A 22,917-nucleotide genomic window follows, 5' to 3' on the forward strand; every position below is an offset into this window, starting at 1 on the left:
TTAGGGTGGGATGGAGGGTAGAGGAGGAAAAAATGAAGTAAAAAGTGCACAGCAGAGAACAAAAGAAAACCAACAAGGAAGCAAAGAAAAGCTGGGCAATTCTGAAAACAATGTATAGTATTTAATTTATGGGTTTTCTTGAAATAGAAATTTATTCTCTTATGGTCTGCTGTGCACATGGCAATCTTTTTTTTCTTCTTTCATTTTGTATTTAGGTGCAAAATAAAAAAAATTTACTAAGAAAAATACAAACAAAAAGCAAAAAACAATGCCTTCACTTCATTTCTTCTTACTCTATATCTAACTCCATGCAGTTGGGCTTCCAACCTCATTATTCAATTGAAATTTCTCTCTCTTAAGTTTCCAAATGATCTCTTAAATGACAAATCTAATGGCCTTTTCTCATAAAGCATCTTTTTTGACCTCTCTGCAGCTTACTGTTGATCACTTTTTTCCTTGTTATGTTCTTTTCTCTAGGTTTCTCCCCATTCTCCTCCTACTTACCTGATGCTTCTCAGTTTTGTTTTTTGTTTTTGTTTTTGCTTGTTTGTTTGGGTTTATTTTTGTTGGATTTCTGTCCAGATCATACCTGCTAACCATGAGTATTCCTTAAAGTTTTGTCCTGGGCTCTCTTCTCTTCTCCCTCTATACTATTTCTCTTAGTGATCTTCCATGGATTCAATCACTATCTCAGTCCTAACCTCTAGTCCTATATCTCTAAATGCTTATTGAATATCTCAAATTGTATGTTCCATGGACATTTTAAACTAACATGAAACTGGAATTATTATCTATTTCCCCAAATCCTCCCTTCTTTTGAACTTCCCTGTTAATATTATTGAGAGCATCATAATCCTCCCACTCACCCAGGCTTGAAACCTAGTATCATCTTCATCTCATCTCATTTCTCTCCTTCTCATCCCACTCCTTCATTCAATAATTTGCCAAGGCCTTTTGATTCTACCTTTATAACATTTCTTGTAACTACCTCCTTCTCTCCTATGATACTGCCACCACTCTGGTTCAGGCTTTCATGTTTTCCCGTTTGGATTATGGCAATAGCCTTCTTGGTTGGCCTCTCTGCCTCAGGCCTCTCCCCACTCCAATGCATCCTACATTCAGCTACCAAAGTGATTTTCCTAAAGCTATGCCTTGACAATATCATACAACCCCCTTACTAAATAAATTCCAATGACCTTATATTACATCCAGGATTAAATATAAAATCCTCTTTTTGGCTTGTAAAGTCCATCATAACCTGGCCCCTTCCTACTTTTCCAGTCTTCTTATACTTCATTCCTTCCTCTACACTCTGTCACCCAGCTACAATAGCCTATTTGTTTCTTGAACGTGACACTCCATCTCCTGAGATTTCACTTCTCACTGGCTATCTCCCATACCTGGAATTCTCTCCCTTCTCATTTCTATTTCCTGGCTTCCCTGGAATTCCTTCAAGTCCCAGCTAAAATCCTACCTTCTTCAAGAAGCCTTTCATGATTCTTCCTTAAAGCTACTGTCCTCCCTCTTTTGATTATCTCTGATTTATTCTGTATATATGTTGATTGTACATAGTTATTTACATGTTGTCTTTCCCATTATACTGTAAGCTCTTTGAAGGCCAAGGTTAATTATTTTTTTTCTTTTATCTCCAGTGCTTAGCACAATTGGTTGGTACTTGATAAATGTTTTTTGACTTGATTTGAAATTGGAGCTAGGAATTAGGGAATTTAATTTCTAGTTCTGATACTAAATAACTGTGTAGTCTTGTGCTCTCAGTACCCTATGTCACCCAACTTCCCTATTTCAATATTCTTTATATTATAAGAGTGATATAAAACCTTTAGAGACAACTGACATTTGAAGGAGGGTGGGGAGAAATTACTGGAAAGCTTCTAGATGAAAGCAAGATTCTTGTTTGAATTTCAGATTCATGTCTTTAGCTGGCTCTTATATAAATGCTAGAAAATGAAGAAGGCATAATGCCCACATTTTGAGAAAAACTGATTGTCACATTGGGTCACACTCACCCCCTCACCACCACTATACTCAAAGAGCAACTGAATGAGAGAAGTAAACTTTAATCCCCCATATGGAGACAATTCAGGAGGAGGAATGGCTACACGTCTGGCTTTGAGAGGATAGATATGCAGATGATACCACTTTGACTGCAGAAAGTGAAGAGGAATTAAGAAGCCTCTTGAAGAGGGTGAAAGGGAAGATTGTATAAGCTGTACTGAATCTTAATGTAAAAAAAAAATCCTAAGATACTGACAACTGGTCTCATCACTTCCTGGCAAATAAGAGGGAGAAGTAATAGAAACAGTGTCAGATTTTATATTCTTGGGCTCAAAGATAACTGTAAATGGCAATTGCAGCCATGAAATCAAAAGATATTTGCTCCTTGAAAGGAAATCTGTGGTGAATCTGGATAGCATATTAAAAAGCACAGACTCCTCCAAACAACCATAAAACAGCACCTCAAAACAAATCGTCGAACAGCAGCACCAGCAAAAAGATGGGATGAAACAATATTTGAGCCCAAGAAACTTAGAAGTTATCAGCAGGAAAGATCTGTCTTACTTGAGTAACAGGGGAGCTCAGTCCAGGAAAAGAAGTGTCCTAGTAAGCCAGCAGAAGCCCCATCTCAGGAAACCAGTGGTAGATCCTGAGCCACAGTGCGGTAGAGCAGGCAAATGCCAACACCAGGATAATCTACATGCTCCAGTCATGAGAACTGCCACCTGCTTCAGAGTAGCCCTGGGCTACTCTTACATCCTTCAGAGGCCAGAACACCACATGCTTCAGTGTATCTCAGGGAAACAGAAATACCCCACTAGCCTCAGCACACACCAGACACCAGCACTAGGACCCTGGCTCAGCACCAGGTAAACTGCCATATCCTGTGGCCTCCAGCACTGCCAGGCACCACCCCTACCCCTTCAGTGCAGCCTGAGCTGGCCTCAGGGCAACATCAGTGCAGCACCTGGTAAACAGTCAGTATCTGTTGCCCCTGGCACAAGAAGCCTGAGATAGTGCCCCTTCCACCCTGGTAGCAGAGCTCAAATTTAAAAGAAAGAAAAAAGGCCAAAAAAATGAGCGTAAGACGACAAAAAAATAATATGACCATAAAAAGTTATTATGGTGATAGGGAAGATCAAGATATAAACACAGAAAAGGACAACAATGTCAAAACACCTATGGGAAAAATCTAAAGAAAAACAGGAAGTGGTCTCAAGCCCAGAAAGAGTTCATGGAAGAGCTCAAAAAAAGAGCTTAAAAATCATGTAAGAGAGGTAAAAGAAAAATTGGGAAAAGAAATGAGAGTGATGCAAGAGAATTTTGAAAAAAGAGTCAACAGCTTCAAAAAAGAAAACAGCTTCTTAAAAAGTAGAATTGATCAAAATAGAAAAGGAGATGCAAAAATCCACTGGAAAAAAAAACTCCTTAAAAAACACAATTGGCGGGGCAGCTAGGTGGCACAGTGAATAGAGCACCGGCCCTGAAGTCAGGAGGACCTGAGTTCAAATCCGGCCTCAGACCAAACACTTGACACTCACTAGCTGTGTGACCCTGGGCAAGTCACTTAACCCCAATTGCCTAAAAAAAAAACAAAAAACAAAAAACAACACAATTGGCAAAATAGAAAAGAAAGTACAAAAGCTAATTGAGGAAAACAACTCCTTAAAAATTAGAATTTGGCAAGTGGAAGCTAATGACTCTATGAGATATCAAGAATCAATCAAACAAATTCAAAAGAATGAAAAAAAAAAAAAGAAAAACTATACATACTTCATGGAAAAACAACTGACCTGGAAAAGAGATCCAGGAGAGACAACGGTCATAATCACTGGACTAATTGCCTTAATGAAAGGAAGGACCTGGACAGCATATTTCAAGAAATTATCAAAGAAAACTGCCCTGATATCCTGGAATGAGAGGGCAGAACAGGCATTGAAAGAACCTGCTAATCACCTCAGGAAAGAGATCACAAAATAAAAATTCCAAGGAACATTGTGGCCAAATTTCAGAATGATTAGGTCAAGGAAAAAATACTGAAAGTGGCCATAAAGAAACAATTCAAATATAGAGGAGCCACAATTAAGATTACACAGGACTTAGCAGCTGCAACTTTAAAAGATCAGAAGCCATGGAACACGATATTCTGGAAGACAAAGGAGCTAGGAATACAACCAAGAATCACTTTCCTGTTGAAATTAAGCATATGACATCAAGGGAAAAATGGTCATACAATGAAATAGAAGGATTTCAAGCTCTTATAAGAAGATCAGAATTAAATCAAAAATTTGATCTCTAATATAAAGACCCAAGAGAAGCATAAACAGGAAAAAAGGAAAAGAAAACATAAGGGATTCAACAGAGCTAAACTGTGTACATCCCTATATAGAAAGATGATACTTGTAATTCTTTTTTTTAAATTAATTAATTAATTGATTTTTAGTTTTCAACATTCACTTTCATACGCTTTTGAGTTTTAAATTTTCTCCCCCTTTCAGCCTCCCTCCCCAAAACAGTGTGCAATCTGATATACGCTCTACATATACATTCCTATTAAACATATTTTCACATTACTTATGTTGTAAATAAGAATTAGAACCAATAGGAGGAACCACAAGAAAGAGGAAACAAAACTCAACAGAAGGAAAAAAAGAGCAAATAGTATGCTTTGATATACATTTAAACCCCATAGTTCTTTCTCTAGATGTGGATGGCATTTTCCATCATGAGACCTTTGGAGATGTCTTAGATCCTTGCACTGTTGAGAAGAGTTAAGTCTATCAAAGTTAGTCATCGCATAATGTGGCTGTTACTGTGTACAACGTTCTCCTGGTTCTGCTCACTTCACTCAGCATCAGTCCATACAAGTCTTTCCAGGTTTTTCTGAAGCTCACCTGCTCATCGTTTCTTATAGCACAATAGTATTCTGTCACATTCATATACCACAACTTGTTCAGCCATCCCCCACTGATGGGCATCCCCTCAAGTTCCAACTCTTTGCCAGCACAGAAAGAACTGTTAAAAATATTTTTTATTTTTGTACACGTGGGTCCTTTTCACATTTTTATGATCTGTTTGGGATACAGCCCTAGAAGTGCTATTGCTGGGTCAAAAGCTATGCACAAATTTATAGCCCTTTGGGCATATATAGTTCCAAATTCCTCTCCAAAATGGTTGGATCAGTTCACAACTCCACCAACAATGCTTTAATGTTCCAATTTTCCCACATCTTCTCCAACATTTATCATTTTCCTGTTTTGTCATGTTAACCAATTTGATAGGTGTAATGTGGTATCTCAGAGTTGTTTTGATTTGCATTTCTCTAATCAATAGTAATTAGCGCATTTTTTCATATGAGTATAGATAGCTTTAATTTTTTCATCTGGGAACTTACTGTTCATATCCTTTGACCATTTATCAACTGGAGAATAACTTGTATTCTTATACATTTGACTTAGTTCTTTATATATTTTAGAAACGAGGCCCTTATCAGAGACATTAGTTATAAAAATTCTTTCCCATTTTTCTGCTTCCTCCTAATCTTGGTTGCATTGGCTTTATTTGTGCAAAAACTTTCCAATTTAATGTAATAAAAATGATCTATTTTGCATTTCATAATGTTCTCTAACTCTTGTTTGGTCATAAATTCTTCCCTCTTCCATAGATCTGACAGTTAAACTATTCCCTGCTCTCCCAGTTTGCTTATAGTATCAGCCTTTATTTCTAAATCGTGTACTCATTTTGACTTTATTTTGGTGATACTTTTAATTCTTAAAAATTGTATCACTAATACAATTGTATCACTAATAGTACGGCTACAAGGAATATACATATATTATATATATACATATATATAGGGTACAGGCATAAGGTGAATTTGAAGGAATAACATTAAAAAATTAAGGGATGAGAAAGAGGAGCAAAATGAGTGCAGAAGGAAGAGACATCTGAAATGGGGTAAATTATATCACAGTAGTGCTATATAAAAGTGAGAAGGTGAGATAAAAAGTGAGAAAGACCTATTACAGTAGAGGGGAAGTTGAGAGGGTGGGTGGTAGGCATTGCTTGAATCTTACTCTCATTAGTATTGGCTCAAAGAGGAAATTCTATACACAATGAGTTGCATATTGAAATCTATCTTACCCAATAGGGAAGTGGGGAGGGGGGAGATTAAGTAAAGGGATGAACTGACAGAAGGGTAGGCAGATAGGGGGAGGTGGCAGACAGAAACAAAACACTAGTGAGAAGGGAAAGGGTGAAAGGGGAGAGGACAAACAGAAGGAAAAATAGGAGGCAGAGAATTACACAGTTAAGTGTTCATAACTGTGAATGTGAATGGGATGAACTCTTCCATAAAAGAGAAGTGGATAGCAGAATGGATCAAATACCAGAATCTTACAATATGTTGTTTACAAGGAACACACTTGAAACAGAGACACACATAATGAAGGTAGGGGCTGGAGGTCAATCTATTATGCTTCAGCTGAAGTAAAAAAAAAAAAGCAGGGGTAGCAATCCTGATCTCAGACAAAGTAAAAGCAAAAATAGACCTAATTAAAAGAGATAAGGAAGGAAACTACATTTTGCTAAAAGGTACCACAGACAATGAAGCAATGGAAATACTAAATATATATGCACCAAGTTGTATAGCCTCCAAATTCCTAAAGGAGAAGTTAAGTTAATTACAGGAAGAAATAGACAGCAAAACTATACTATTAAGGAACCTCAATGGTCCCCTCTCAGAACTAAATAAATCCATCCAAAAAATAAAAAGAAAGAAACTAAGAAGGTAAATAGAATATTAGAAAAGTTAGATATAACAGATTTTTGGAGAAAACTGAATGAGAACAAAAAGGAATATGCCTTTTCTCAGTAGCACATGGCACCTATACAAAACCTGACCAAGAATTAGGGCATAAAACTCTCAAAATCAAATGGAGAAGACAGAAATATTGAATGTGTTCTTTTTGAATCACAATGCAATAAAAATTACACTCAACAAAGGGACAGTAGAAAGATAGATCAAAAATCAATTGAAAACTAAATAATCTCATCCTAAAGAATAAGTGGGTAAAAGAACAAATCATAGAAACAATCAATAATTTCATTAAAGAGAATGACCACAATGAGACAATATACCAAAATTTATGGGATGCAGTCAAAGCAGTACTTAAGTGAAAATACATTTTTCTCTAAATTCTTATATCAACAAAATAGAAAGAGGATAGATCAATGAACTAGGCATGCAACTAAAAAAAAAAAAAGAACAAATTAAAAATCCCCAATTGAGCACCAAATTGGAAATCCTAAAAGTCAAAGGTAAGATTACTAAGACTGAAAGTAAAAAAAAAAAAGAGAGAAAGAGAAAAAAAAACTATCATGCTAATAAATAAATCTAGGAGTTGGTTTTGTCAAAAAAAAAAAAACCAGTAAGATAAGCCATTGGTTAATTTGAAGAAAATAAGAAGAAAACCAAATATCCAGTATCAAAAATTAAGAAGGTGAAATCACCACCAATGAAGAAGAAATTAATGCATCGTTAAGAAATATTTTGCCCAATCATATTCCAATAAAGCTGACAATCAATAAAATCAATGAACATTTACAAAAATTTAAATTACCCAAGTTAACAGATCAGGAAATAAACTCCCTAAATAACCACATTTTAGAAAAAAAAATTGAAAAAGTCATTAATGAACTCCCTAAGAAAAAAATCCCCATGGTTCACAAGTGAATTCTACCAAATATTTTAAAACAACTAATTCTAATACTATATAAACTATTTGGAAAAATAGGCATAAAGGAGTCATACCAAACTCTTTTTATGACACAAATATGGTACTGATATCTAAACCAGGAAGAGCTAAAACAGAGAAAGAAAATTATAGACCTACATGTGCAAAAATATTTATAGCAGCCCTTTTCACAGTATCAAAATATTAGAAATTGATGAGATGCCCATCAATCGAGGAATGGCTGAAAAAGCTGTGGTACATGAATGTAATGGAATACTATTGTGCAATAAGACATGATAAACAGGCAGATTTCAGGAAAACCTGGAAAGACTTGTACAAACTGATGTAAAATAAAATAAGCAGAACTAGGAAAATATTGTACACAGTATCAGCAACATTGTCATCCACTATGAATGACTCAGCTCTCCTCAGCAACACAATGATCCAAGACAAGTACAAAGGACTCACAAAGGAAAATGCTATCCACATCCAGATAAAGAACTAATGGACTCTGAATGCAGATTGAAGTATATTTTTTCATTTACTTTATTCTTTATTGTGTTTTTTCTTTTGATCTATTTCTTCTCTCACAACTATGACTAATATTGAAATATGTTTTATATGATAGCACATATATATAACCTATATCAAATTTTTGGAAGAGCAAATGTAGAAAAATCTGCAACTCAGAATCTTGTAAAAATAAATGCTAAAAATTGTTTTGGGGGCAGCTAGGTGGCACAGTGGATAGAGCACTGGCCCTGGAGTCAGGAAGACCTGACTTCAAATCCAACATTAACTGTGTGACTCTAGGCAAGGCACTTAACCCCAATTGCCTTGCAAAAACAAACAACAAACAAACAAACAAAAAACAAAACAAAAAAATTATTTTGACATGTAGTTCAGAAAAAAATAAAATACTAAAAAAAAAAGCAGAGACAACACCTTACTGACAAAGGTCTGTATAGTCAAAGCTATGTTTTTTCCAGTAGCAATGTATGGATGTAAGAGTTGAGCTATAAGGAAAGCTGAGCACCACAGAATAAACATTTTTAAATTGTGATGCTGGGGAAGACTTTTAAGAATCACTTGGACAGCAAGGAGATCAAATCAGTTGATAATTAAAGAAATTAATTCAGACTTTTCACAGGAAGGTCAAATACTAAAGCTGAGCTTAAATACTTTGGCCACATAGTGAGCAGATGGGACTCATTGGAAAAGACCCTGATGTTTGGAAAAATTGAAGACAAAGGGAAAAGGGGACAGCAGAGGATGAGAAGAATAGATGGTGTCATGGAAACAATGAATGTGAACTTAAGACAGACTTCAAGTGACAGTAGAGAATAGAAAGGGCTGGCATCTATGTGGTCATGAAGAGTCAGACACAACTGAATGCCTGAACAACAAATACAAGTTCTGCCCATGGAAGACTTGCACAAGAAAAATGAGGCTTGGCTTACCGACTCTTTCTGAAACATAATTATAGGACATAACTGGGCAAGTAGATGACTCAGTGGATAAAGCGCTGGGTCTGGAGTCAGCCTTAGATAGTTACTTAGATACTACACCTAGGAGGCTGCTAGGTGGTTCAGTGGATAGAGTGCTGGCCTTGGAGTTAGGAAGACTTCAGTTCAAATCTGGCTCTGGGCAAGTCACTTAATCTGTGTTTGCCTTAATCCACTGGAGAAGACAATGGCAAAACTACTCCAGTATCTTTACCAAGAAAACCCCATGGACAGTATCATCCATGAGGTCACAAAGCATCAGATATGACTGAACTGAGTGAACAACAACAAAATAACTGTTCAGGCTTTGTTAATTATAGGACTGACTGAATCTGTATTGAGACCTTGAGATCAATTGTAGTTTTACATAAAAATAAAATCTCTAAAATGCCAATTATCCAAGGAATCTAAATACAGATGGTCACCAGGAGAATGCTTTCCAAGATTGAAGCCTTATTTTCATAATAACTTCAAGATTTCTAGGGAAGGAATGCTTCAAGTACATATTTCTCAAGATGTTCTTACAAATCCCATGTTACAATTTTTTTTCCACTTTTCTCATCCTGTCAGGGATATTTCCAGAAATGCAAACAACTAAATGCAGTTGACTAAAATAAGTAGGGTTTTTCTGTTTATAAAAATAATTTCTTAGTTCTCAACTTTTTTTCTTTAGAGAAATCTTGTTAAGATGCTAGAATTTGCACTCTTAATCCCTGCTCTCCCTGCCTGGACCAAAGTTCAGCCAAACAGAACCAGAATCAGAAAACATCTCCAGCAAAGAAACTTCCTTCTCAGAAATAGAAGGTTTAATACAAACTCCTTGTCCAATAAAGGACCTGGAATACCTAGGTACTAGAGATGTGGAGAAGATGATAAAACAAAGTAGCAGAAAGGTGATAGCTACAGTAATCCTATTGATTCTGGGTTTGGGTTTTTTCAAATAAGTTGCAAAAATAAGTGGGTGGTAAGTCTGTCATGTAAATTTACAGATATCTTTGCAATGAGATTCCTTAATATGGCATCCCACTTTTACTTATATGGCTTTAGTATGGTTTTGCTATTTCCTATTTGGATTTCTGCATGTTGAGTGGAACATACTCAATAACCACAAAGCCCCTCTTTCCACACTTACAAACTCTGAAGAATTATCTTTGGTAAAACTAGGGTGAGATCATGTTGGAAATAGTTTACCATATATGGATGAGAGGAGACCTATACTTCATTGCCATCTGCATGAGGAGGCCATGACAGAATAAAATATATGATGACTTTAAGCCTGCAGAGAAACTGCTAGTAGAAAAGTCCCTCCTGAGGAATATACTTTACATGCAGTGATAGTAGTGTCTTGGCTGTTTCTTTCTGTAGCCTGGTTCCATTCAGAGGTAGGTAGCCAATCTTCTGGCCTTGGGCATAGAGCAGGAATGTGCCCACAGATGGTGGTATAACATTAGGACGTGGGGATGGCAGAATGGTGGGAGGAGCAATGCTTGGTATACCTGCCATAGGAGGAAGAAAGAAGAGACAAAGATAAGAAAAAGAAAAATTAGTTAAGTTTCCCTTAGATCACAGTCTCCAAAATCTAAGACTCTCCACCCAACAGATGTGTTCCAGATGTCCTTTTAAATGAAATTTGGATTTCTAGGAGGTTTTAAAAAATATAAGTTAGGGAAATCTGACTGTTATTCACACTAAGGAAAACAAAGATGGAAGATATTTTACAATTAAAAAAAAAACAAGCTTTGGGTTGGTGCCCAGTTTGACAGGCAAATTTCTTTCCTACTGAACTACCTGGGTGGACAAAGAGAAGAGGAAGAGAGTAATGGTAATGGAAAGGACCATATGGTTTCATAAATCCCCAATGTTCTAATCACAAAAGTAAAAAAGGAGACCAAAAACTAAATCTTATTTTATCTTGGTAGGGGATCTGGGGTGGAGGCAGACAGTGGGATCGCAACCTGTGATTTTATTGGTATAGGGAATCCCCAGTGAGGAAATTCCCCCTGCCAATGCAGATCAGAATTGTGTTGCATCTTGTAGCCTTAGAGAGTTGCCTTAAAAATTGAGAGTTTAAGGGACTTACTTATACATGCTCAGTCACACGATTATCTACTAGAGGCAGGTGTTCCTGACTCTGAGGATAGTTCCTTTTTCACTATGTCAACCTGCCTCCCAAATGTTTACCTGAATATTCTGTGGACCAGATTATAAATCATTATATCAAATTAATTGATTTTTCTTTTCCTTCTATCTCTCAATCTTAAGCACCTTCCCTGGAGAGCTAATAGCCTAGGACTCAGTGAAATGTTTAATCAGTATCATGGCTTTTCCTCATATTTCCAAGCATTTGTATGCCATAGAGTGAATCCTAAGGTGGTTCTTACATGTAGGAGTGATTCCTGGTTGTGATCTAGTTCCTTCAACCTCTCTGCCATCCTTATCCACACACCAACAATAGTTGCTGTTTCCATGACACTGCAAAGGGTTAAAATGGCCAAACTCATCACACTGTGGAACATACTGGTCTTCCCGAGGTCTGCTACCATAGTGCTCCAGAAGACTTTTCCTCCAGCGCTCACAAACTGTTTGTGGTCCCTGTGTAGGTTCTAAAGTAAGAAAGAAAAGTCTTTTATTGAGGGCCAAGTATAGAATTCAGTGCACATGATCCTGAGTTCAAGCTCTACTTCTATCTTTCAAATGTTCATTTAACAAAAAAAGCAGGTGCCAAATCCCCATTCCTGGGACAGAGATCACTATAAGAGCTTCCAAAGTTACTACAGAAAGCACAATATCAAAATGAAGCAAAAGATATCCATTTTCATTGTTATTACTTAAGCATTTCTTAACAAGGCTCAACAATAAGAAAACAAATGGGGATACATGCACAAACCAGGATGAAGGAGCTTGGCCTAAGAAGAACTGACCATGCTCTAAGGCTGAAAGAAATACAGATACACAGGAATTCTTATTCCTTTCCTCAAAATCTCTCCACTGAGGCACAATCCAGTTACTCTTTCCCTTCAGATTTATCCAATGTCCCCTCTGATGAGGCATCAATACAGATTTTCACTCAGGAAATGGATTCAGTCTCTATGGCATCAGGGAACCACCAAAGTAATTTTTTTTCTTTTTTTATTAATTAATTTATTTTTTTAGTTTTCAACATTCACTTCCACAAGATTTTGAGTTCCAAATTTTCTCCTCATCTTGTTCCTCTCCCCACCCCAAGATGGCATGCATTCTGAATAACCTCTCCCCTAATCTGCCCTCCCATCTCTCTCCCCTGCTTCTCTTATCCCCTTCCCCTTCAATTTTCCTGTAGGGCAGGATAGATTTCTATATCTCATTTCCTGTAAATCTTCTTTTCAATCTCTGTTTGTCTACTGGCTCATTCCTTACCACCTACAAACATGCAATGTCTCCCTTAACCTCAAAAAAACACTCATTTGATCCTTCCATTCCCACTTACCACCATCCTATATGTCTTCTGCCCTTTGTGGCTAACCTCTTTGAAAAGGCCATTTATAATATGTGCATCTAGTTTCTTTCCTCTCACTCTCTTCTGAAGGTCTTATATACCAGATTCTGACCTCATCATCCATTGAAAACTGCTCTCTCCAAATTGACAAATGATCTCTTAGTTACCATTATGATGACAATGTTGCCAATATGCTACCTATCCTTCCCCCACTTCTCTACTGATCTTGTATTTTCAACTGCCTCTCGAACTGGATGTCTAGTAAACATCTTAAACTCAACATGTTCAAAACCAAACTCATTATCTTTTCGCATAAACCTCAATTTCCTCCTAAATTCTCTATTCCCTAACTTGTTGTCTAGGGTAGCACCATCAGGCTCTCAACATAGGTGTCATTTTTGACCCCTCACTATCTTTCCACACTCCTCCTCCATCCAAATCCAATCTGTTGACAAGGTCTATTGATTTCCCCTTTGCAACTAATCTTGAATATGGCACCTTCTCTCCTCTCACAGTGACTTCACTCTGGTGCAGGCCCTCATCAACCCACATTAGTTTTCTGGTGGGCCAACTTGCCTCAAGCCTTTCTCCAGTCCAATCCATCCTCCATTAAGCTATCAAAATAATTCTCCTATAGCACAGGTCTGACCATATCACCCTCCCTACTCGTTAAACTCTAATGGCTCCTTATTTCTTCCAGGACCAAATACAAAATCCTCCATTTGGAATACAAAGTTCTTCATAACCTATCCATTCCTACCTTTCCAGTCTCCTTATAGCCAACTCTTCTCCATGTACACTTTGATCCAGTGACACTAGCTTTCTGGCTGTTTCACTATTAAGACACATCATCTCTTTGTTGTTGTTTACTTGTTTTCAGTTGTGTCTGACTCCTCATTATCCCATTTGGGATTTTCTTGGGAAAGATACTGGAGTAGCTCATTAAACAGCTCATTAAACAGATGAAGAAACTCAGGCAAACAGGTTTAAGTGACTTGCCCAGGGTCATACAGCTAGTAAGTGTCTGAGGCCAGATTTGAACTCAGATCTTCCTGACTCCAGGCCTAGAATTCGATTCAATGCTATATATACCTTATTTGTACATATGAATTTGCTTATTGTTTCTCATTAGATTGTGAGCTCCTTGAGGGAGCTCTGTCTTTTATATAAAAAGATATAAAAGACAGATTTTTATATAAAATAATATATCTCTTTTTATGTCTTTTATCACTTTAAGTATTCCTAGAACTTAGCATAGTGCCTAGTAATAAAGTGCTTAATAAATGTTTATCGACTGATTTCTAATTCTTCCTCGCTCACAACAGGAAGTTATTACACTGTCTATACCCTTTACTAGAATGCAGTCCTTCACTTATGCCTCTTAGAATCCCTAGTTTTCCTTTTAAACTCAGCACAAATGCTACCACCACTTACACAAAGACTTTCCTGTTGAATCCAGCTGTTAGTGTCTTATCATCCAAATTAGCTTGTATTTATTTTATAAAGACATGTGTACATGTTGTTTACCCTGACAGAATTAAGTTCCTTGAGGGCACAGATAGTTTCATTCTTCCTTGTAACCTTAGACAATGCATGGAACATAGTTGACATACAATAAATACTTGTTGATGACAAGTTGCTTGCTTACATGATAAATAATATGGTATATTTAATGATATATCATTAAAGATTTTTTGACAGTGTAGCTAAATTATAAGCTAATTTAAGGAGAATAAAGAAGCAGTCTACAAAATCACAAAATTATAGTAATAGAATATATGTCATTTCAATTCAATAAAACAAACATTTGTAAAGAATCTAAGGGTTTGTATAATCTTCGGTGTAAGTAAGGCATCAGGTCCTTATTCATTGAGAGTGCCTATAATGCCATAAAAGAAACTGTAAGTTTTAATACTCCAAAGCCCCTCCAGTCCCTGATGTTTTACCAGGAGAACAATGAAAGCCATCTCCATTGTAGCCAGGTTGGCAGTGGCAAGAGAAGGAGCCAGGGATATTATGGCAGGCAGCAGCAGGGTGACATCTTTCTTCTATACATTCATCAACATCTGCAGACATCAAAAATGAGAAGGAGCAAAGAGAAAAGAAAAAAAAAAACAACTCATGATTTCATTGTACATTGTTTGCATGGTCATTCTGGTGCTGGAAAGGACCTTAGAGACCATCTGTTCAACTATTTTATCTTACAGCTGGGGAAACTGTGGCCCCGTTTTTTGCACAAGGTCACATAAGTAGTAAGCTGATCCAAATGACTGGTTTGGAAGGGAAGCAAATAAGCTTTTATATAGCACCTCCTATGTACCAGGAACTGTGTTAAGTGCTTTACAAATATTATTTCATTTGATCTTCACAACAATCCTATGAGATAGATGCTGTAATTATCCCCATTTTACAGTTGAGGAAACTGTTGCAGACAAGACTTAGCAGCTTCTACATTAAAGGATGGGAGGGCTTGGAATATGATATTCCAGAAGAAAAAGGAGCTTGGATTACAACCAAGAATCAACTACCCAGCAAAACTGAGCATAGTCTTTCAGAGGAAAAGATGAACATTCAATGAAATAGAGGACTTTCAAATTTTCCTGATGAAAAGACCAGAGCTGAACAGAAAATTCAATCATAAAATACAAGATTCATTAGGAGCATAAAAAGGTAAACAGGAAAGAAAAAAACAACAATATGCTATTCATAATATACTGCTTACATCCCTACATGAGAAGATACTTATAATGCTTGAGAACTGTGTCACTATTAGGGTAGTTAGAAGAAGTATACATAGGTAGAGGGTATGGGAATAAGTTGACTTTGATGTGATGATATAAAAAAAAATAAGGGGTGAAAAAAGAATTGTACAAGGAGAAAAGGAAAGGGGGAGACAGAACAGGGTAAATTACATCACATGAAGAGGCATAAAAGACCTATTACAGTAGAGAGAAAGAAGGGAGGGAGGCAAGCACTGTTCAAACCTTACTCTCATTGGATTTGGTCAAAGAGGGAATAACATACACTTTCAGTTGGGTATAGAAATTTATCCTACCTTATAGGGAAATAGGAGGAGAAAGGGAAAAGAAAATGTAAAGGAGAGTTAATAGGAGGGCAGAAATAAGAGGTAAAAGGGGAAAGAAAAGGGGGTGCTGATAAAAGGGAGGGCAGATAGAAGGAGGTGGTAGTCAGAAGTAAAACAATGGTGAGGAGGGACAGGGTGAAAGGAAAAAGAAAGTATAAGCAGGGGAAAATAGGATGAAGGGAAATACACATAAGCATAACTGTTAATATGAATGGGACGAACTCTTCCATAAAACTGAGGCAGAGAGAAGAGTAGATTAAAAACTCAGAATCCTACAATATGTTGTTTACAAGAAACACATTTGAAGCAGAGAGAGACACACATAGTAAAGGTAAAAGGCTGGAGCAGAATATATTATGCTTCAAAATGAAAAGATGAGCTTACCACCAATAAAGAGGAAATTAAAACGATAATTAGGAGTTATTTTGCCCAACTGTATGCCAATAAATCTGACAATCTTAGTGAAATGGATGAATATTTACAAAAATATAAATTGCCTAGATTAACAAAAGAGGAAATAAAATATTTAATCCCATTTTAGCAAAAGAAATTGAAAAGGCCATCAATGAACTCCTTCAGAAAAAAATCTCCAGGGCCAGATGGTTTTACAAGTGAATTCTATCAAATATTTAAAGAATTCTATCAAATGTTTAAAGGCTGATACTAGAAGCAAACTAGGAGAGCAAGGAATAGTTTGCCTGTCAGATCTACGGAGAAGGGAAGAATTTTGATCAAGATAGAGAACATTATGAAACGCAAAATGAATGATTTTGATTACAATAAATTAAAAAGGTTTTGCACAAACAAAACCAATGCACCTAAGATTAGAAGGAAATCAGAAAGCTGAGAAACAATTTTTACAGCCAGTGTTTCTGACAAAGAAGTTGTTTCTAAAATATATAGAGAACTGAGTCAAATTTAAATTAATACAAGCCATTCCCCAATTAATAAATGGTTAAAGAATATGAACAGGAAGTCATATAAAAATGCCTAAATCACTACTGATCAGAGAAATGCAAATCAAAACAACTCTGAGGTACCACACCACACCTATCAAACTGGCGAATATGACTGAAAAGGAAAATGATAAACACTGGAGAAGATGTGGGAAAATTGGGACACTAATGTACTGTTGGTAGACTTGTGAATTGATCCAACCTTTGGAACTATATGCATCATTTGACCCAGCAATACCACTACTAGGTCTATATTCCAAGGAGATCATAAAAAAGGGGAAAAGATCCACATGTACAAAAATATTTATAGCAGCTCTTTTGTGGTGGCAAAGAATTGGAAATTAAGGGAATGCCCATCAATTGGGGAATGGCTGAACAAGTTGTGTTATATGAATGTAATGAAATACTATTGTTACATAAGAAATGATGAGTAGGCAGACTTCAGAAAAACCTGGAAAGACTTAGATAAACTGATGCTGAGTGAAGTGAGCAGAGGCAAGAGAACATTCTACACAGTAACAGCAACATTGTGCAATGGTCAACTATGATAGACTTAGCTCTTCTCAGCAATAAAATGATCCAAACTAATTTCAAAAGACTTGTGATAGAAAATGCTATACACATCCAGAAAAACAACTATGGAGTCTGAATTCAGATTGAGGCATACTATTTCTTCTCTTTCTATCTCTTTTTTTTTTTTGGCTTTTTCTTTCTCATGGTTTTCCCCTTTTGTTCTGATTCTTCTTTCACAACATGACTAATGCGGAAATATGTTTAACATGAGTGTACATGTATAACCCATATCAGATTGCTTGTTGTCTTGGGGAAGGAGAAAAATTTTGAACTCAACATCTTACAAAAATGAATGTAGAAAACTATCTTTATATGTAATTGGAAAAAATAAAATACTATTAAATGCAAAAAAAAAAGAAAATCCATCTTTTCTCATTAATAGACTCCGGTTTGCAGGGTATGTCACCTTGGTTTGTATCTTCAGTCGCTTTATTCTTCAGAACATATTATTTCATTCCCTCCTTCAATTTCTCATAGGTACAGAATAGTTTTATATTATTCAAACTTCTTTTCCTCTACACTTGAAAGTCTTTATCCTGTCTGCTTGCAGAATTTGTTGTTTGTCATTGGAACTGTTAAATTTTTCCACTATGTTTTGGAGTTTTCATCTTCAGGTTGGATTTTCTGGAAGCTATTGTGGATCCTTTCAATTGGCGCTTTATTGTCTATATTCAGATGTTTTAGGTGTTTTTTATATTATTTCTTGCATTGTGGTGTTCAAATTATTTTTACTTATCTGGTTCTTCTGAGACTTATCTATGCATCTTATATGAGATCAATACATTTGCTGTTATAGAGATCACCTTTTAATGCTAATGTTTTATGCTTCTCTTCTTCCAGATTTTCTTCTCTGTATTTGCATTCTCAAGCAACCATATTCTCTCTCTCTCTGTGTGTCTCTCTCTCCCTCTCTCTCTCTCTCTGTCTGTGTCTCTCTCTCCCTTTCTCTCTCTGCAAGTTTTGCCATTATGGATTCAAGCCTTTTCTATTCTATTGATTATTTCTGCTGTGCAGGCCATAAATTCCACTTTCATGACTCATTTCTCCTGTAACCTATTCAGAAACATCTTACTGTGATTCCATGCCTTCTTGGGAATCTATAGATTCCTCTTTCCCATCAGATTTTGATTAATTTTCCTTTATCTTATGATATTTATTCACTGATATCTGGATTCATTTATCTCACATGGAGGCCCTAATCCCTCCTAAATATCTTTCCTATTGGCTCATCTGCTTATGCTCAAGTATTCAGTTTTGTTTTGTCTTTTTTTGTTTGTTTGGAGACAATCATGGTTGAGTGACTTGCCTAGGGTAACACAGCTAGTAGGTGTCTGAGGCCAGATTTGAACTCAGGTTTTCCTGACTCCAGGGCCAGTTGCTCGATTCACTGTGCTACCTAGCTGCCTTTTCCTTCTTCCTAAATTCTTTTTAAAATTTCATTCTTTTTTTCTTCTATTGGTCACTTTTTGACTACTTCTCCTTTGATGGAAGTAACCCCTAAGTTCAAAACTGCCTCAGCTTTTCCCTTTCATTTTTTTCAGCTTTTTTCCAACTCTAATTAGATATGTCCCTCATTTTTTAAACAAAATATTGTCACACGCCTCCCACTTTTAATAAAATAATTCACAAAAATTATTCTCTTGCACATTATTCAACTAAAATGAACTTATTACAATGTTATAACAAGAACTAAATAAAATATAACAATAAAGATGGTTAAGATGCATATCAAATGGATATGAAACCTTAATATGAAAGGACACACTATAAAAAATAACAAAGGAGAATGGAAGGAGAGAACTTTTACTAATGTGGCTTGGGAGAAATTCTTAACAAGGAAAAAAGAAAATCATAAAAACACAACTGACCACTTCAATGTTATAACATAAAAATTTTGCAAGAAAAATACCCATGTAGACAGGATAAAACAAAAAACTATGGAATGGGGAAAATCTTCACATAAAGTATCTCTGATAAATGTCTGCTATACAAGATATACGTAGGATGGCTCAGTTATATAAGGTTAAGGGTCATTACCCAATAGATAAATGGTCAAAAGACAAAAACAGTTTTCAAAAGAATTGCCAAGTATCAACAAGTATATTAAGAGTGTTCCAAATCCCTAATAATTACATAAAGACATTTTAGCAAAACCTTCTTTCTCTCAAAGTGGCAAGCATATAAATAACAGAAATGTCAATGATTAGAGATGCTTAAAGAAGAGTGGGACATTAATAAGCTGCTAAATAGCTATGTTATGAGATCTAAGTTTTTGGGAAACAATTTGAACTATAAGTTATTTATTTTTATTTCCTTGACCCAGTGATCACATTGCTTTGTACATATTGCAAGGAAGTCAAAGACAGAATGAAAAGTTTTATATCTGCTCATATTCATAGTAGTACTTTTCATGGTAGCAAAAAGCAAAAAAAAAAAATGTTAGGTTGGTATCCATCACTGGGAAATGGCTGCACATACTGTGTTGTATAAATGTAATGGAGTACTACAGTACCACAAAAAATAGTAAACAAGGGAATCAATGAAACATGGGAAGACTCGCAGAATGAATGCAGAATGAAATAAGCTCAATCAGGAGAAAGATACATCCAATGACTCTTAAAAATGCAATAAATAATCAATAGCCAAACTCTCTGTTTCAATGACTAATCATATTCCCACAGAAGTTGGTTAACACAAGTACAAAATGTTTCATATATTGTCAGATGCAGTCACTGAATTGTTCAATGTCAGGCACAAGGGTATAGGGAAATTACTTTAATGTGAAAGGGTATAGAGAAATGACTATAATGTGAAACTAGAAGCTATTAATAATGTTTTATAAAAGGCACAAGGATTCCAGAATATTTCACCTGTTGTCATTCACTTGTTACATGATTGGACCACATCCTTTCCTGATAATATATCTACCAGATGTTATATTTTATACTATTTTTGTTTTTTCCAGATTTCTATTTTTTTTTAATTTTGAGTTCCAAATTCTCTCCTTGCTTCCTGTCCCTCCCCCAACCTTTGAGAAGGCAAGCAATATGATATCAATTATACATGTGAAGTCATGCAAAATTAGCTGTAGCAAAAAAAAACAATAAAAATCAAGAAACAAGTTGTCTTGGATCATTGTATTGATCACAGTAGCAAAATCTTTCATAGTTGACAGTACTGCAATATTGCTGTGTTACTGTGTACAATGTTCTCCTGGTTCTGCTCCCTGCTCCCTGCATCACTTCATACAAATCCTTCCAGGTTTTTCTGACACCATCCCGTCTGTCATTATAGCACAACAGCACTGCATCACAATTATACGCCACAACTTATTCAGCAATTGCTGAACAACCAATTAATGGGCTTTCCCCTCAATTGCCAGTTCTTTGCAACTACAAAAAGAACTTCTACAAATATTTTTGTACATCAAGATTCTTTACCCTTTTCTTAGATCTTATTTCTTTGGGGCACAGATCTAGTAGTGGTATTGTTGAGTCAAAAAATATGCACAATTGTATAGTCACATAATTCCAAATTGCTCTCTGGAATGGTTTTATTCCACCAACAATACATCAGTGTACCTATTTTTCTGCATCCCTTCCAAAATATATTATTTCCCTTTACTGATATGTTAGCTAATCTGAAAGGCATGATATGGTACCTTAGAGGTGTTTTAATTTGCATTTCTCTAATCAATAGTGATTTAGACCATTTTTTCATGACTATAGAGAACTTTGATTTCTTCTTCTGAAAGCTATCTATTCATATCTTTTGACTATCTATCAACTGGGGAACTGCTCTTATTTTTTATAAATTTGCCTCAGTTCTCCATATATTTGAGAAATGAGGCATTTATCAGAGAAAACTGCTGCAATTCCTCTACCCCCCCCCATTTCCTACTCCTTATAATTTTGGCTGCATTGGTTTTGCTTTGCAAAATCTTTTTAATTTCATGTAATCAAAATCATTCATTTTATTTACCATGATCCTTTTGGTCTCCTGATAGTTCACGAACTCTTCCATTTTATCAATAGATAGAACAGGTAAAATTTTCCATGCTCCTCTAATTTGATTATATCATCCTTTATGACTAAATCATATACCCATTTTGACCTTATCTTGATATAAGGTGTTGGGTATTGGTCTACGCCTATTGTGCTAAACTGCTCTCTGGTTTCCCCAGCAATTTTTGTCACATGGTGAGTTCTTGTCTCCAAAACTTGGATCCTTGGGTTTATCAAACACTAGATTATTATAGTCTTTTTACTACTGTGTACTGTGCACCTACTCTATTCCACTTATATGCCATTCTATTTCTTATCCCATACCAGATTGTTTTGTTCATTACCATTTTGTAATATAGTTTGAAATCTGGTACTGCTAGGTCACCTTCTTTCATACCTGCTTTCATTGATTTCCTTGATATTCTTGACCTTTTGTTCTTCCTGATGAATTAAAAATAATTTCTAGCTATATGAAACAATTCTTTGGTAGTTTGTGTGGCAATAAAATTAATAAAGGTAAACTGAGGTACATGACTCTGAACAAGATTAGTTTATTAAAAGCAATCCATATAACTCATAACAAAATGGGTCACATTGGAACCTCAGTAAAGCCATGAACCCAGTGAGAAAGGGTCTTTATTGATACACAGCAAAGAAAGAGCCTTGCCAGCCATGGAACATTACAATTAAGAAAGGCAAGCTAGCATTCAGGTGAGGCTAATCACATCACTCTCTGACAATTAAGGAATGTTAATTGTTTTATGAGAACCAGATATCTTGTAGTCTTTGCTAGGGGATCAAAACTACCAGACTTCTTGTTTTCTCAGAAGAGATTAAAAAAAACCTCCCATAATTGGTCAAGGACAGGCAAGGACAAACAATATAACTTTTGGGGATGGTATCAGGTTAATCTGTGGAGTTTAAAGATAACAAACAGCTGTCCTGGAAGTATTCCATGAGCTACCGATATGAAAAGAGAAAAGGTGGCTTTAGGATGATACAGACTCAATTATTAAAATCAATGGAGCATAAAATAAATTACATTGTAGAATCAATAGAAATCAATATAGTAGAAACTGAGGGCAATATTAATTTGATCCTCTCAATTGGTATGCACTGAATAAGTAAATTAATTTAGGTAGAATTGTCATTTTCACTATTTTGGCTCAGTATACCCATAAGCAATGGTTCCAGTATTTCTCTAATTGTTTACAGATCTGTCTTTTTTGTATGAAAAGTGTTTTGTAATTATGTTCATATAGTTAATGTCTTCAGGTATTTTAAGTGGATTTTTTCTTTATATCTCTTCCTACTGTGTTTTATTGGTAATATGTGGAAATGCTGATGTGGGTTTATTTTATATCCTGCAGCTTTGCTGAAGTTATTCATTGTTTCTACTAGTTTTTCAGCTGATTCTTAGGATTCACTCAGTATGCCATCATTTCATCTGAAAAGAGTGGTAGTTGTATTTCCTTATTACCTAACCTTACTCCTTCAATTTCTTTTTCTCGTCTTACTGCTAAAAATAGTGGTGATGATGTACATCCTTGCTTCACCCCTGACCTTAC

General features: G+C 35.8%; 1 protein-coding gene across 2 annotated transcripts in view; it reads right to left on the bottom strand.

The window, feature by feature from the left end:
* The window catches only part of NID2 (nidogen 2), a 133,474-nt gene that overhangs the window by 16,293 nt on the left and 94,264 nt on the right, over window positions 1-22,917 (bottom strand). For both annotated transcript variants that reach the window (XM_027841629.1, XM_027841621.1), the window contains exons 12-14: window positions 14,678-14,797; window positions 11,638-11,859; window positions 10,583-10,752 (exon numbers count right to left, since the gene is read on the bottom strand). In XM_027841629.1, the coding sequence (XP_027697430.1) occupies window positions 10,583-10,752; window positions 11,638-11,859; window positions 14,678-14,797 (512 nt within the window). The remainder of the gene's footprint in view (window positions 1-10,582; window positions 10,753-11,637; window positions 11,860-14,677; window positions 14,798-22,917) is intronic.

This window comes from Vombatus ursinus, unplaced genomic scaffold (assembly GCF_900497805.2).
Source record: "Vombatus ursinus unplaced genomic scaffold, bare-nosed wombat genome assembly UNPS02004746.1, whole genome shotgun sequence".
Lineage (NCBI taxonomy): Eukaryota > Metazoa > Chordata > Mammalia > Diprotodontia > Vombatidae > Vombatus > Vombatus ursinus.